We start from the raw sequence: 12,880 nt of genomic DNA on the forward strand, positions 1-12,880 counted from the left end.
TTTCATTTAGAAATCAAGATCCTGAAGTTTAGACAAAGAGTGAAAAAGCACAGAATCAAAATTGCTTCAGGTCCAGTATGAAGTGTCAAGAGTTATTCATAATTTGGAAAGCAAAATCATATGATGGTGTTAATCCAATCTGTTTTATTAGGTCCAAAGGCAGTGCAGCAATTGACACAGAAATTTTAGACCACTTCCTGGCTCCTTCTACTGACAAGCTTGATGGAGATGTTGATTTTATTTTCCAGTAGGACTTGCCACCTGTCCATCCTCCCAAAGTACCAAAAACCACTTCAATGACCATGATGTCACTGTGTCAGAAAAGTTGTCTGACCTGAACACAAGTTTATTCTGTATTGCGAGGGGAAGATGTGGGTTAACAAACCCAACAATGTACACAAGCTAATGGCTGCTATTAAAGCCATCTGCTTTAGTAGCAGCCAGCTCAAGGTTTCCCTTGAGCTCTAGCAGTCACACAGCCCAATCATAACATTGATGCAATAATTTATGAAGGCTGACATTTCTACATCCAAATTATTATTTTTATTTCTTTTCTTATTTTAAAATGGATAAACTTTTCTATTTTAAATTGATAAATTGAAGTTTGGGTTTTCATGAGCCACTATCCCCAAAATAAAATGAAAAAAAATTAAGTATATCACTCAATGGGTATTAAGAGTTTTCTCTCTTCAACCAAAAGATTATATTTTATTTGCTTAAGTGTGCTTGTGAATTATGTCTGCATAGTGTGTCCATATTTTTGGTGAAACACTAATTGAACAAAAGATGCAGTAAAAACTTTCATTTTCAGGGAGTAGAACTGACTGAGATGCACACAATGGACACTGAATTTGTCTTGACAAGCTGGGAGGATGGAGAGGGTGCTTGGGGGGCTCTTTAGCAGACACAAAGAAAGCTCACCACTTTGTTTCCAAGCTTACAGACTATGAAGTAAGGGATTGGAAAAATACTTTCTCTTTCCAAAAAATTGGTGGGGAATAGTGTGGGAGGGGGCTTCTTTTTGACTAAAGCTTAAAAAAAGGAAATCTGACACGCAATGTGGGGGTAAAGGATTAAGCCTTGATGTTAGCCAGAATTTAGGGGGTGAAAAAGCATAAGGAGAACAGACCTGCCAAAGACTACCAAGCTATTCAGCTCTTGTCAGTTTCCATTAAAAAGAACTCACCATGAAGTCTGGGCCAAATAATCACACCAGCGACCTTTGCTATGTCTGCGGTTTTGTCTGCTACAGGATGGGGTTGTTTCTTCTATAAAAAGAATGCCTTCCCCAAAAACATAACAGTGCTAGCACACATGTGAGGGAATTCACTTTGCTCTTTAAACAAATCACATTTTTCTCAAAGAAGAACAATAAACAAGAGGAACCATAATGAAATAATTAGAACAAGTTGTACAAGAAGTCCACTGAAAATTAAGAATGAACATCCAATGGGCCAAACAGTCTTGTACCTTAGGTATAAGCTAAAAACTGCAAAGCAACAACAAAAGATAGTGGAAAAGTCTGGCTCCGTCTTGCTCTCTCGATTCCAAAGAAAACCACCCCTGATGGTTGTCAGCTGTGAGGCTGTGTGTAAGCAGTGCAGTAATGTGAATCACGAGGGGAGGGTTTCACTCTGTGCTTAGGTCTGACGGTGTGAGAAAAAGGGAGGATGACTGCAAGAGACAGCAAAGCATCTGAACTTCTAGTGTTCCAGTATAAAACTCACTTACACAATGGCATGCAGATAACCTGTCCACTTCTGCATGATGAAATCTGAAAGAATGCTCCTTTTCAGAGGCAGAAGGAGACAAGGACTATTATCATTACCAAAATGTGTAGCCTTCTTTACCCCCAAACAATTAGGTGATGATGTTTTTCAAACCAGTTGAAGCTTTAGAAGTGGGACTGCAATGCTATTCGAGATGTTTCAATAAACTGTTCAATCTTCATTTATTAGGCTGACTTTCACCATTTGTTGGAAGAAAAAAACAAGCAAGAAATTGCCTCTTTTAATGAGCTTACAATTCCAATTTGGCTTTAGAAGGAAGACATGCCCACAGCTGTAATACCTTCTTTTTCATTTAAAAAATATGATATGTCAATAGAAAAGCAGTTGTTAAAAGCTCTGAAGTAAAAATATGTGATTGACAAAAAAAAAAAAAAAAAAAACAGGGAAAACCAGCTAAAGCTCAAAACAAGAGAAAAATTGTGTGGGAATATTTATGACAATTAGAAAGTGACATTTTTTGTTTTTCCTGTTGATTGCTTTTATGCAAATTAAGCAACACTAATGACTGTGCAAATTCAGCTGAAATAATCGTACCATATTTTTGTGGGAAGTTCTCATTAAAGAAGTGAAGGTCAATTCTGAAAATAAATTAATTGTTTTAAGGGTTGTTTTACTTTAGCAGAAAACCCCAAGAACTTCAGAAAACCCATCCTATAAACCAGGATTTATGTAAGCTACAGAATGAAGAAGAGACTCAATAGTGTATTTAGTGCTGCATTAGACGGTGCCCTATATTACAAACTAAATCAAATCAATTACATTTTGAATTTGGGTGGAACAAGGGACTTGGCATGTGTTTGTCAAGTCCCTTATTTATTTACACAAATAAATAAAATAATTATACAACCGATGCATGCATTAAAATAGCACTCTTGCCACCCCTTTCTCACCTGTTGATATTCAGTTGGTTGACTGAAAGCCTCACTTTTCCTCCACTTACAAGAATAAATTTAAATATTTCTGTTAATAGTAAATAATACTCATTCTTTAAAACAATACTTTTGGGGGAAAAGGGGTGTCTGTTAGTTCTGTGATTTTTTTTCTCCTTTTATTAATGTAATGTATGACACCATGTACTTTCTACTTTGATTTTAAATATAAAAAATAAATATTTTTCTTTATGAAAGAATGTGTCATCCCAATTCCTCAACCTCTATGACCTTCCTGATCTTGCTCACTAAGCTCTATATCAGTCATGGGCAATGAAGAAGATGCAAGTGTCAATACTGTAAAAAAAAGTTTTTATGCATTGATTTGAATTAATTTAGTGTACCAAACACTGCAACCAAGTAGTCCTGTGATATATTCCTATTGAGATCACAAATGTCATTGGACATATTTTGCACAGGGCAACATTTGCTGAAAATTTCAATGTATCAAAAGAAACATAACCTTAAAACAAAAAAGGATGAAAAAATGTGCCAATTTTGAAAAAATGTTCCCCTTTGCCTTTAAAACTATGTGCTGTCATTGTAAACTGAAGCCAGTAATCACTTTATTTACCTGTTATTCCTATGTGTGCAGTGTTACAGTTAGGATAAAGTCTAGACCACTGAATTAATTAAGTGACAACAGAAAATCCCCATGAATATGACATCCTTTACTAATAATATAATTCTTGGGTGAGTGGCATGATATTTGAGACAATTACCCAATTAGTACCGTTATAAGCATGCTGCATGTAAAAACATTAGCTTAGATAATTAAGAGTTTTTCTCAAGCAGTCATGGTGGCAACAAAGCCCATTATCTAAAGGTCGGTCTTCTGCACAATACACAGCAATGGGAGCTCGAAGAAACGCCCCTGGGTTTAAAAAATGCAGATTAGGGTAATTAAATATGGCGTAGTTTGAACGTAACGAGTAAAACGTGGGAGTTTAAAAAAAAAGAAAAGAAAAAAAAAGAAGGTAAAGTCAATATAGTGGGGGCAGGAGAAATTAGGATCTCCGCCTCTCTGCAAACTCGCATTCCAGAGATTCCCACACTCCTAAAACTCACCTGCCTTTTACTTTACCGGTTACAAAGCAAGGTTACAGTGGCATGTTCGCTAAATACAGCGAGTTCTTTTCAAGAAAAAAAAAAAACTGGTGCAGAAACTGTATATTTGCGCTATCCAGCTAAGTTTTCCCAGCAACGGTTAGGGACGACATGAAGAAACAGCGCGAGGACTCTCCCTGAAAGGTGAGCGCGGTCTGCGAGGAAACGGTCCAAAGAAGAAGATTAGCGGGGAATTGGATTGTTTCCCGCTGAGAAGAAGCTTTAAAATAGCTTATCTTCTCTTTCACTCGCAAATAAAGCGCTCCATCTTGGTTTTCTCCGAAAAATGTTGACTTTCAGAGTTGAAACAGCTGCCCGTTCCCTCCTGCTTCTTCTCCGAGAAGCAGAGATGCTCTGCCCTCCTAAATTACTCTGCAGTTGGAAATGCCACGAAAAACAAACAAGAAAAGAACAATTCACATACCTTGGAGGACAGGTGTTGCGCTGGGCTGAGCTGTGGCTCGGACCTACGTGGAAATGCGTAACTTCATCTGTAAAGTCCAGTTTACTCCCATGCATGTGGAAGAACGAAACTCGTGTCCATACTGGAGGGGAAGAAGAGACAACCCCTTCGCTGCTTCCAGCAGCAGTCCCAGCCAGAGCGAGCTGACATGACGTAACTGGAAATGTGGGAAACCAAAGCGCACTCCTGATTGGCTGTGACATGATAAGTAGGCGTTTCCGAGGAGGTACGTACGCTTAAAACGGCCAGTTAGAGCAGAGATGAGTTACCGTGGTTACTGTGGTTTGTCAACCTATACACTAAAGAGAGGAAAACTAGGTAAGTTAGATGGTTTATTAAGTAAACAGATGTTGATTTTTCTGTCATGACAACTAATACTTATAAGACCTATGTAAAGATAACCCATAAAAATTTACTGAGGTCTAATTTGTTTGATTTTAGAAGTTCGGGTTCGGTGTTCATGCTTTTTCAAATAACTTATTTGTATCTTGATGCGATACGTACATCTGTCCAGACGAAAAGTGTTTATCCTGTAGTGGCATTTTTTTAAGATTGTCGATTATTAAAAGAACAAACTTCCCATTAAACAGAAATTTGATCTACAGACATGCATACGCACCCTCCCCCCCCCCCCCCCACCCACCCCCCCCCACACACACACACACACACACACACTCACACACTCACACAGACAAAGAGCAGCATCTTTGGGGGTCACCCAATCTCCATAACAACCAATAGATGGTATTTACTTTCCAACTAGTTGTATGGGAGGAATGTTTTCCCATCCCAAATGCAAACAGTTGACGTTTGCTAAACTCCATCAGTACTTTAACAGGAAATGCATGGTTTAGTAAAATTAAAAGACTAAGATGAAGCTGGCTTCACTTTATGGTCTCATGCCCACTCTTAAGTATAATATAGAGGATCTCAGATACTGTGGGCTTGTTCCTCTTTTAAGAGACACAGAAATGATATGAATCCTGTTGGAGCACATAGTGCCACATAACTTTTGAAAAGAGCAAATAATCAGAAATAAGCAAATAATAATCTACTTTTTCATACTGAATAATGCACTTCTTCAAAGATAGGCTTTACCTCTTTTGATGTCAAATAACACGACTGCAATAAAAAAAAATATTATTTTGACCTTTTTACACACCTCAGACACCAATAATCATAGAGGTTGCTTAAATTTGTTGAAAACAAAAATGAAAATACATTCTGGAGAAATTTACAATCACAATGATAATCGAGAATTATATTTTACTCATTAAAAATACTGTGTAATATTTTGTTGATGCAACTTTCTGTTTAATTATTTTAAAAACTGGCATTGTTTTGATATATTTACAGTGAACTTTGCAATATCACAGCATATTAGTCTGCACAACTCTGCATTTACTGTGATTTAGAATTGTGATAATTTGACTTAGCCATTCTGTTTCTGATTCTCCATCTTTAGAAGCACTTTCCTCAGAAATTTTGTAAAACAAGAAATGGCCTGATTTCTTTATTTTTTGCCTGTGTATCAGTAGAGCAATGTGCCTATTTTGTCTTTATGATTTTTTAAATGCAATGATCATTTTTTTATTTGTAAAGGAATCTAATTCATAAAATATGGACCAAACAAGTGCAAGGAACCTGTCCAGATTCATAACAAGCTACAGGGCACAAGATGCAGGTGAGTAACTGAGAATTGGCTCAAGATGTTGCTGATTTCTGATAAAATGGCCTACTGAACTTTTGTATATCTCTGACTCACTAAACCCATTAAAAGCCCCAGGTGCTGTCAGGTTTTTGATGTTTTTGTCAGAGGCTACATTGCTTTGTGTTTCTTCACCTTCCTCCCAGAGTAGCAGGTGAAGCACTTAGAAAAATATGTCTGACAGCTTGAGTTTACTGTCTGCTAAATCCACTCTGTGCAGTAATTTCTGAAATATTCATACAGTTTACAATTGATATAGTCCCTCTGTCTGCCTCTGTATTATTTTCTTAGTTGGTTTCACTTCAGACAATAACTGATGAGATTTTCAAGAGTTTCAAGGATTCCAATTCAGCCATATCATTTGCTTTTATCCATGCAGAAAAACTGACACTGCGGATGAAAAATGGTGTTGGCAGCCCCAAGTACAAACTGGCTGAATATGAAACGCTGCGAGCCTTTGTTGATGCCAGACGTCGGGAGTACCATCTCATTGGACAAAAGGTAGATTTTGGTAATCAGGATCATCCATGCCCTAAAACAATGCAGTATGAAATTAATTCTTGGTACATTTGTTAGCGCTGTGATTTAGCAGCAAATGAGGAGGAAATTGCTGTAAAGACACTCTGTACCCTTACCAGGGCACAAGCTGACAAAAAGTTTGATGAGTGATTATAACACAGCGTGACTTGATATGATTTGATATGTGTATCAAATAACATATTTTGACTACATGAATAGAACACTTATAAAGTACTGTTTTTCACTTTTACTCAGTCCAGAAATATGAAAGGGTGTATTAAAATTACTGTAGTGGAGAATAACAGCTTTGCAAAGTTTTATTTAATTCTTTGTTGTTTTAAAAGAAACCATTTCAAGTTCTTAGTTGTATGTTGTATGACTACGCAGAGCAGTTATTGTGACACCAGTGGTGATTAAGGTGTTGGGCCTATGTTGTTTTAATTGGTGAGCTGTCAGAAGTCTTTTTGCATCATGCCTTTGGCTTGTTCCAATGCGGCTTTCTGCACATTAAAGATAAGACAGCCAATGTATTCACATTCAGTCACACAGCTGAAGGGAAGCCCTTTCCAACATCTCTCTCAGTGACAACATAGGAGGTAAATAAATAATCCTGAGTTGCTACAAGTTTGAAATATGTTTAACATTGTGGATAATTCAGGCTGTGTTTAAAAACACTATTTGTTTTTTCTGTAAAATACACTGTAAACCTTTGGGGTTATGTCTGTTGTATCTTGAGGTTAGGATAAGAGAAATAGAACAAAAGCATTTTTTAAAACAGTGACTAAAAGACAAAATGTATTTATCTGTTTACTTGCGATAGAGTTAAAAAAAAGAAAGACAGCGATTTTCATGGAAGGTTATCTAATCCTCTCAAGATTTCCTATCCAGTAAAGCAATATCTGTATATGAAATCTATATGTATATGAAAACTAATAATCTTTCAGGACTAAGATGTAAACAGAATGGTTGACAGGTGGCCAAGGTACCCAGAAGGGCATTTCTATACGCCAATACCTGATTATTTGAACAAAACATTGGAAGAACTACAACAAACAATTCACTGGTGGAAAGAACGGAGTATCATGAGGTTCTGCTTATCCAAGATCCATTAATTATGGGAAGGATCAGAAGGGAATTCCAGACTCTCCATCTTATTTTGGGGAATTCCAAGGTGTTTTCAGACCATAAATATATATATATTGTAAATAACCCCTCCAGGAGGTTCTTGGTCTACTCTCAGTGGGATCCAACATGCAAATAAGCAGTTGTCCCCAAGTGGGCATAGAAAATAGTTGGATGGATGAACTTACTGGGAAAGACAGTCAATCTGGCTCTCACAATCTATTTCCTTGTTGTATTTAAGATTTAGCAGAAAGTGAGCATCAATCATTGCTATATTTTTCAAATGTAGCAATGTGTGTTCCTTTGTGCAATGGCAATTAATTTATATATATCCAAACTGTGAACATTTTGTTTTAGAACAGAACTATCTTTTGTTTTATTGGTAACATGTTTTTCCTTTTCCTCAAAGATTAAGTGTTCCTTGTGAAAAGGTCCTCTGTTGGGAAGGACATGGATTTAAACAGTACAGCCTGATACTGACGATAGAAAGCTTTGGATACACACAATAATTCCATGGCTCAGTATTAAGAGGACTTTCAGGAGAACTATGAATCTGTTACAAGCTGTGGACCGGCATATTTTGTTGTTGAAGGTGTTCTTATTCGACACAACTCATGACAGAAAAATAAAATTACCAGATAATTTCACACACTAAATTAAGGCCCATTTTGATTGATTATTTTATTTTGGTGAGACGAGACTCTTAGGTTGACACGCCATAAAATATTCTCTTCTTCACTAAGAAATTTTCACATATCTAATCAGATTTTGTTTTTTTGTATTAGTGAAGTGATTTAAATGCATTTAAATATGAACAAAAATGTTTTTACTTCTGAAAACTTTATTCACAAAAATAGAATGTTTTCTAGCTAAAGAAAATGTTAGAATATCTTACTACATAAATTGAATAGCTGATGCTATCCTCTTTAGCTGACTCTCTAGTAGCCATCTGTCAATATCTGACTTCCTTCCTAGGAGAAATTTTCCCACTTTCCACTTTCAGCTATGTGTTTGGTGTTTCAGGGTATTTCAAATCATCCAACAATATCTTTAAAAAAGCAAAAATTTCATATTGCACTGTCCAATTCTTGAAGCACCCTCTAATATATACTAGAATTTATGGAAGATTTTATGATGGTCAGGTCCTGCAGCGAAAACAAACCCAACCATAATATTTCCTTGATATGCCTTTCTGAAGTTTGCATTCTTTGTCTGCATTTTCTGCTGACTTCATGTTTTTCTCAGAGAGCAAAGCTTTCCACAATGCCCACATCTCATGAAAGCTCAACTTGTGTACCGTATTTTTCGGACTATATATGTACATTTCCAGTTGTTTTTTTTGTTTGTTTGTTTTGTTTTAAACTTTGTAGGCGCGGCTTACCGTAATCCGCACCTACAAAGTCCTGCAAATAGGTTAGTCTATTTCTGGTCGCACAGGCATACATGTATATTACCAGTAGCAAGTTCCTACTCACGATGACAGTTTGAGATTTTTAAAAACTTTTTAGCATCTTGCGGTCTGCTTTCAGAGTGATCTTGTTTGCGGTCAGACATTTTGAAAATGTCTTTAGAATTGTATTAGAAACTTGTCTTTGCTTGGGAAAGTCTGTGTGAACCATTTTGCTTTATTAGAACATGGATGTTACATCAAAGATAGATGTTCAGTTGAAAATGTGCACATGTCTCATGGATCAACAGCAGTCGCCTTCCAACACACAAACAGACCATAAATTAGCACAAACAGGACGTCCTTTTGACGTCCTGTTTGTGATAAACACACTGTACCAATGTATGTGACGCTGTATGTGAGATTTTGTTTAGTACAATTATCTGAATCACTGGTCTGTGCATAAATACAAAAATAAAATAAATGTCTACCCTAACAGTTCTCTAAAGGACGGGCAGCATTGAAAAAGCAGAATAAATGTTACCAGATTAAGAGTGTTGCATCCTTCTTCCTCTCCTAATAACATGCCTCATGCGCATCATGCATGTGTCTCCTTGGTTATTTGAATTTTCCTGTTTATTTGGGGGTTTCAGCTGAATTACCTCAGTTTATGAGACTCACACATACAATTATGCGAATCAAGACAACAATGAAATGTCTCCAGAAAAATTGTCATTATACTTTGATGTAAAAGGCTTATATTTTCTTATTAAAACGTCACCTGCCTCACAGCTCTGTGTGTAATGCTATCTATTCTATTAATTTTTAAACTCTGTTTCAAAAACTTTTCAAATTCAATGGTCAAATATGTGTTTCTTTCCCCCCAACCCCCTTCTGGTTATACGTTATAGACATTTAAAAGCAAAAATCCCCTTTATGGACTCTCTTTTCTTCTTGTGGAATAAACTTTGTCTTATAGGTTGAGAAGACGTGCTGTGCAGCCAAGGCAACCAAGGAGAGCTCCTTATTACGACAGCACCGGCAGGTGTGGAGCAAAGAATGTCCCAGGCTGCAAAAAGCTGAGTAAGTACCCACTATAACTGCTTGTCATTATCTGCTGCAGTTTTCTGAATCAGCTTCTCACACAAAGAAACCATTCCGCTTAAGCTCCTATTGCACCCGCATAAAAATCTGCATGACAAAGATGGGGGTGTTTAAAAAAGAGGAAACCAAGTCAGATCGAAGAAGAAGAAAAATAGACCCATGGAGGAAAGAGAGCCTTAATTTGATTTTCTGATGGAGTTTAAGGATGAATTGAGGTAGTGGAGTGACCTGGAGAAGTAGGAGGTAATAGTTGTGTCATCTCATGGGAAACTTTGTCTGCCCTTCTCTGTGTTGAAGCAGCAGTGGGTGATCAGGACCTAGAAGTGTCCTGTTTTGTGAAGTGAGAAGGGCAGTGTTAGCTCTGGGGTGCAGCTTGTTTGGCTTTGTGATGATTGTGTCTGAGCCAACCAAGGTTAATGATATACACAACTATGAGCCTCAGTAATGAGTCATCTAGATATGTCACTTCTTGCATCATACAGACACAGAATACCTTGTGAAAGCTACCTTGTCACATTGAACACTGGCAAATTGCTATGGTGCACAAACCAAGTCCTTTTTCACACAGTCATAGCAAACCTAAGGCCAGCTGCTAAAAAGCCAGCATTCGTGGGTAATTTCCACCACACGCCATTTAAGTTCAATTTGTACCAGAGCTACCAGACATCCTGTCTGAAAAACCTTCAGTGAAAGTCAATTATTCTTGTGTGATGGATGTTTCTAACTGCTCATCTCTCCACAAGCCCTGTCATAAGCAGGAGCACAGAACATTTTGGAAAGTTCAACACATTCTTTTTTGAGAGTTTTTCCCATCAGAAACAATTACCAAACTACAAATTAAATCTGTATAACAATTCTTGTGCTCTTTCTGGGACTAAGCAAGGATTCCCTGCCTGCACTTGTCTTATCTTTGTAATATATTCCAGGATGAATGTTTACAGTTAACAAAAAGGAAATAAGTTAAAAAGAGAAACCAATTTTAATCTCACCCCATGTTGAATTGAAATCATGGTGTCATATAGGAAGTGATACATGCTTCATAAAAGGTGCCCATCGATGGATCTATCCATGGCAGGCCAACCGTACTGCCCTCTGCCAGTTGCTAGCTGACCTTTACTTGGCTAAACACACAAGGGTGTGGGAATGCTATGTAGGTCGTAAATCATTCTGTGCTGGAGTCACTTGACATTTTTGAGGTTGTTCTATCATGTATTTGAGAGAGAGAAAAAAAGAACGTTCATTTCAGGTGTATTACCCGTTTTATCACAGTGTCTTTGTAAAACCTCATGGTATATATTTATAGATACCATCAGGTGTTTTCTTGTCCTACATTTGAGCTGAGTGTCTTTAATGAATACAAACTGAATTTTCTTTCTTCTGCAAAACAGGGAGCAGGCAGAGGATGATATCCGAAAATTCTTTAAGGAGATTAAGCCAAATGATATAACAGACACTGCCGTCTTCTTACTTCAGAAATACAGTAAGTCACATTAACTGTCCTTCTCTCTCTCTCTCTCTCTCTCTCTCTCTCTCTCTCTCTCTCTCTCTCTCTCTCTCTCTCTATCTCTATCTATATATATATATATATATATATATATATATATATATATATATATATATATATATATATATATATATATATATATATATATATATATATATATATATATATATATATATATATATATATATATATATATATATTTCAAGGTATATATCTTTGCTGTTCAGGGCAATCTCTTGAAAAGGAACGGAAAGCATTCAGAGTAGCTACTGTTGTGCCTCTGTATCAGCTCAAAGACGACCTGTGCTTCAGGCTGGCCAAGATGGCGGATCAGCACCTCAGTGAACGCATGTCAAACTGGGAACGCATAAAGCGACAGGTATGTCTCAGATGTGGCATGAAGATACAACTGGATGTCTGCAGTTTAGTCACATCAACCTTGAAAAAGGCTGGCTTTACAAGATCTGCATTTATCACAGTCAAAATTTCTTAACAGATTAAAAAAGATTTTTGTCAGTTTTTATCAGTTAAATTAAGAAAAATGAATCTACTTTAACTTTTGATTTTATGTAGTTGTATTTATTCACCCAGTCTGTACACTGCATTTTAGAGACATATTGACTCTGCTGGTGAAAAGCTGTCCGTCCTAAAGATCCAGCAAAACAATCCGTACAATTCTGAGTGAGAAGTGGTACCTTTTGAAAAAAAGTTGTTTTTCGGACAGTTGTACTTTTGCGAGGCACAGATAGAAATGGGTGAATTTAACCTAAATGGTAAATTGACGAAATGTAAATATTGTTTTTTAGTCAACTAGTTCTTTTGCTTAGCTAATCCATATACCTGTAGGAAACTTGGGGTTCAGTGTTTTGCCTTAAGGCACTCTGACATGTGGAAGCAGCTGGAATTGAACTCAGAATCTTCCAGCTGGCAGATGACTTCCATGGAGCTCACTTAAGACTTTTGAATTTGTTCAGTATTTATACAGTCAGAGATGTCGACACCATTTGGATATTCCCTCCCATAGCCAAACAACTGTGCAAATCAATGCAATTTATGAATATTACCTTCTTGTAATTTCTTCGGTATGACAGAACAATGCGACCCATTCATGCTCTGTTCTAAGTGTATGTTTCCATTCAGAGAACATATGAATCATTTTGGAAAACAAGCAGTTACTAATTAGGTCCCATCAGTGAATCATTCAATCGATTTTTCCAATTGTCAATGAGTAGAAGACTAAATACAGA

General features: G+C 36.8%; 2 protein-coding genes across 3 annotated transcripts in view; one reads left to right on the forward strand and one right to left on the reverse strand.

Moving 5' to 3' along the window:
• LOC129361066 (plakophilin-4-like) overlaps nt 1-4,425 on the reverse strand; it is an 83,050-nt gene extending 78,625 nt beyond the window's left edge. The window contains exon 1 of the mRNA XM_055031696.1: nt 4,251-4,425. The gene's annotated coding sequence lies outside the window, so the exon portion shown is untranslated. The remainder of the gene's footprint in view (nt 1-4,250) is intronic.
• Nucleotides 4,426-4,533: 108 nt separating this feature from the next.
• Nucleotides 4,534-12,880, forward strand: part of LOC129361306 (coiled-coil domain-containing protein 148-like) — a 31,353-nt gene continuing 23,006 nt past the window's right edge. The window contains exons 1-6 of one of the 2 annotated variants that reach the window (XM_055032070.1): nt 4,534-4,607; nt 5,892-5,973; nt 6,377-6,498; nt 10,005-10,108; nt 11,518-11,609; nt 11,840-12,012. In XM_055032070.1, coding sequence (XP_054888045.1) covers nt 5,910-5,973; nt 6,377-6,498; nt 10,005-10,108; nt 11,518-11,609; nt 11,840-12,012 — 555 coding nt within the window. In that variant the 5' untranslated portion in view covers nt 4,534-4,607; nt 5,892-5,909. The remainder of the gene's footprint in view (nt 4,608-5,891; nt 5,974-6,376; nt 6,499-10,004; nt 10,109-11,517; nt 11,610-11,839; nt 12,013-12,880) is intronic. The other variant, XM_055032071.1, reaches the window with a different exon arrangement.

This window comes from Poeciliopsis prolifica, unplaced genomic scaffold, assembly GCF_027474105.1.
Source record: "Poeciliopsis prolifica strain line A6 unplaced genomic scaffold, Auburn_PproV2 SCAFFOLD007, whole genome shotgun sequence".
NCBI lineage: Eukaryota > Metazoa > Chordata > Actinopteri > Cyprinodontiformes > Poeciliidae > Poeciliopsis > Poeciliopsis prolifica.